The sequence below is a fragment of the Antrostomus carolinensis genome, unplaced genomic scaffold (assembly GCF_000700745.2).
Source record: "Antrostomus carolinensis isolate BGI_N321 unplaced genomic scaffold, ASM70074v2 scaffold31312, whole genome shotgun sequence".
Classification (NCBI taxonomy): domain Eukaryota; kingdom Metazoa; phylum Chordata; class Aves; order Caprimulgiformes; family Caprimulgidae; genus Antrostomus; species Antrostomus carolinensis.
This window is the reverse complement of record NW_010299434.1, coordinates 5859-7579: the sequence shown is the minus strand read 5'-3', so window position 1 is coordinate 7579 and position 1721 is coordinate 5859. Positions and strand designations below refer to the sequence as shown.

The window sequence follows — 1721 nt, the reverse complement described above, 5'->3', positions numbered from 1 at the left end:
ACCGCGTGTGGCAGCCTGTTCGGGCAGCTGCTGCGTGGCCTCCGGGAGGCTGATCTCTGGCTCCTTCTCTTTGAGGCTGTGCGCTCTCCTCCCAGCATCCTCCCACAAGCACCCATCCTTCCTGAGGGTTGCACTGCTGGGCACAAAGGCCAGGGAGGGGACTGCAGTTTGCTCCAGCACAAGGGTGCTGCTTTTCACTGCTCCGTTGACCAGGCTGCCAGGGGAGCTGTCTCCATCATCCCTGGAGCGGGGACACGAGGTGGCAGGGAAGCTGTGGGTGTTTTTCACCTTCTTGATCTCCAGTGACTGCAGCAAAGGCACTTTAGCACTGCTTGGCCGTAAGGAGGAGCTGTTATTGAGTCTATAGGAGCTGGAAGCCTGCTGACCTGAGCTGAGGGCAGAGCCTTTGCCCCCAGTCCCAGGGCACTCCTCCGCCAGCGCAGGCAAAGGCTCCATCAGCAAGGAAGACATCACCCTTCCCGTGGCAGAGCCGGTGTCTGGAGGGCTTCGGAAAGGAAACCCATGGGGCTTGGTTCTGAGGCAGGAGCGTCGGTAGAGCAGAGTGCTCCTGCCCAGGTCCAGGCAGGGCTGGGCCGAGGGCAGGCTCGGGAGGGTGTTGTCACCAGGGTGCGCGTGGCATAGTGACGGCGGGCACAAGAAGCAGGATTGCTGCAGAGGGATCCCTGAGGGCAGCAGGCTGCGACCCTGGAAAGCACTCACATACTTCTTCTCTAAATTCCAGATGGGTTTCGCCTGCTGCTGAGCAAGGTGCCAGGCCTGGTGCAGCTGAGCTCTCCCTGTCAGAGGAGTGCCTGACTCGAGCCTGACGCTCTGCTCCTGCTTGGGGCCCAGATTAGCACGTTCCGGGCCTGCAAAGGCCATGTAGAGCCATAGCACATGAGGCACCTGTCAGTCATCTACAGCAGCATCTTTGCTGGCCTGAAACAAAACAGTGTGAAAGGTGCTGTTACCCCGGCAGGACAAAGCACCTGGCCCAGTGCCCCGGGGGGGGAGCAGGGTGAGCTGGTGAAAAACCACGTCTCATCTGCTGAGCTCCCCGAGAGCCTCCTGGGACCAAGTCAAAGGAAGAGCTGACATCTCACATGAAACCAGAGGATGCAAAGGACAGCTTAGAGAGGACGCTGGGAAAAGTGCTGTGCACAGGAAAGCTTGTACCCTGCGAACCCACGGGGCAGCAGCCCCAGCACAGCAGCCCTGGCTGCAAGGAGAGGCCACCTGCCTGCCTGTCTGGGACAGCAGGGGCATGGCAGCTGGAGCCCACTCCCATGGGTCTGCATCTCCAAACTGCACCGTGTGCTCCACCACCAGTTCCCCTGACTCCACTGCAAGCCCCAAAATGTCTGCTTCTTTTTCTTCTCCCCACTCCTTAAAGCTCCAGCCCCCAAGGTCACACAATTGGCTGAGAACCTCAGCCCTTGCTTTTAAAAGGAACGTGTTCCTTACTTTTGTAACCCCACGTTCTGCTGCTCACCTCAGCAAGGGCTGAGGGCATCCTAAAGAGCTCAGGACTGAGAAGGCAGCAAGCAGCAAATGCAAGGCTGTTCCAACATCAACACCTTGGTTTCCAGCAGAGACTGGCAGTACCACACACGCACATTATTCCCCACTGCAGTCCTACAGAAAAGTCTCTTGCAAGGAGCAACTGTGAGGCCACAGAGCTGCAGTGGTAGGTGTCCTGAACCCTCCTAAAATGAACTATT

General features: G+C 58.4%; 1 protein-coding gene across 1 annotated transcript in view; it reads right to left on the bottom strand.

Annotated features, from left to right (window-relative positions):
* The window catches only part of TTLL4 (tubulin tyrosine ligase like 4), a 19031-nt gene extending 18134 nt beyond the window's left edge, over positions 1-897 (bottom strand). Inside the window, exon 1 of the mRNA XM_010162801.2 lies at positions 3-897. Coding sequence (XP_010161103.1) covers positions 3-882 — 880 coding nt within the window. The 5' untranslated portion in view covers positions 883-897. The remainder of the gene's footprint in view (positions 1-2) is intronic.
* Between the last annotated feature and the right edge of the window lie 824 nt (positions 898-1721).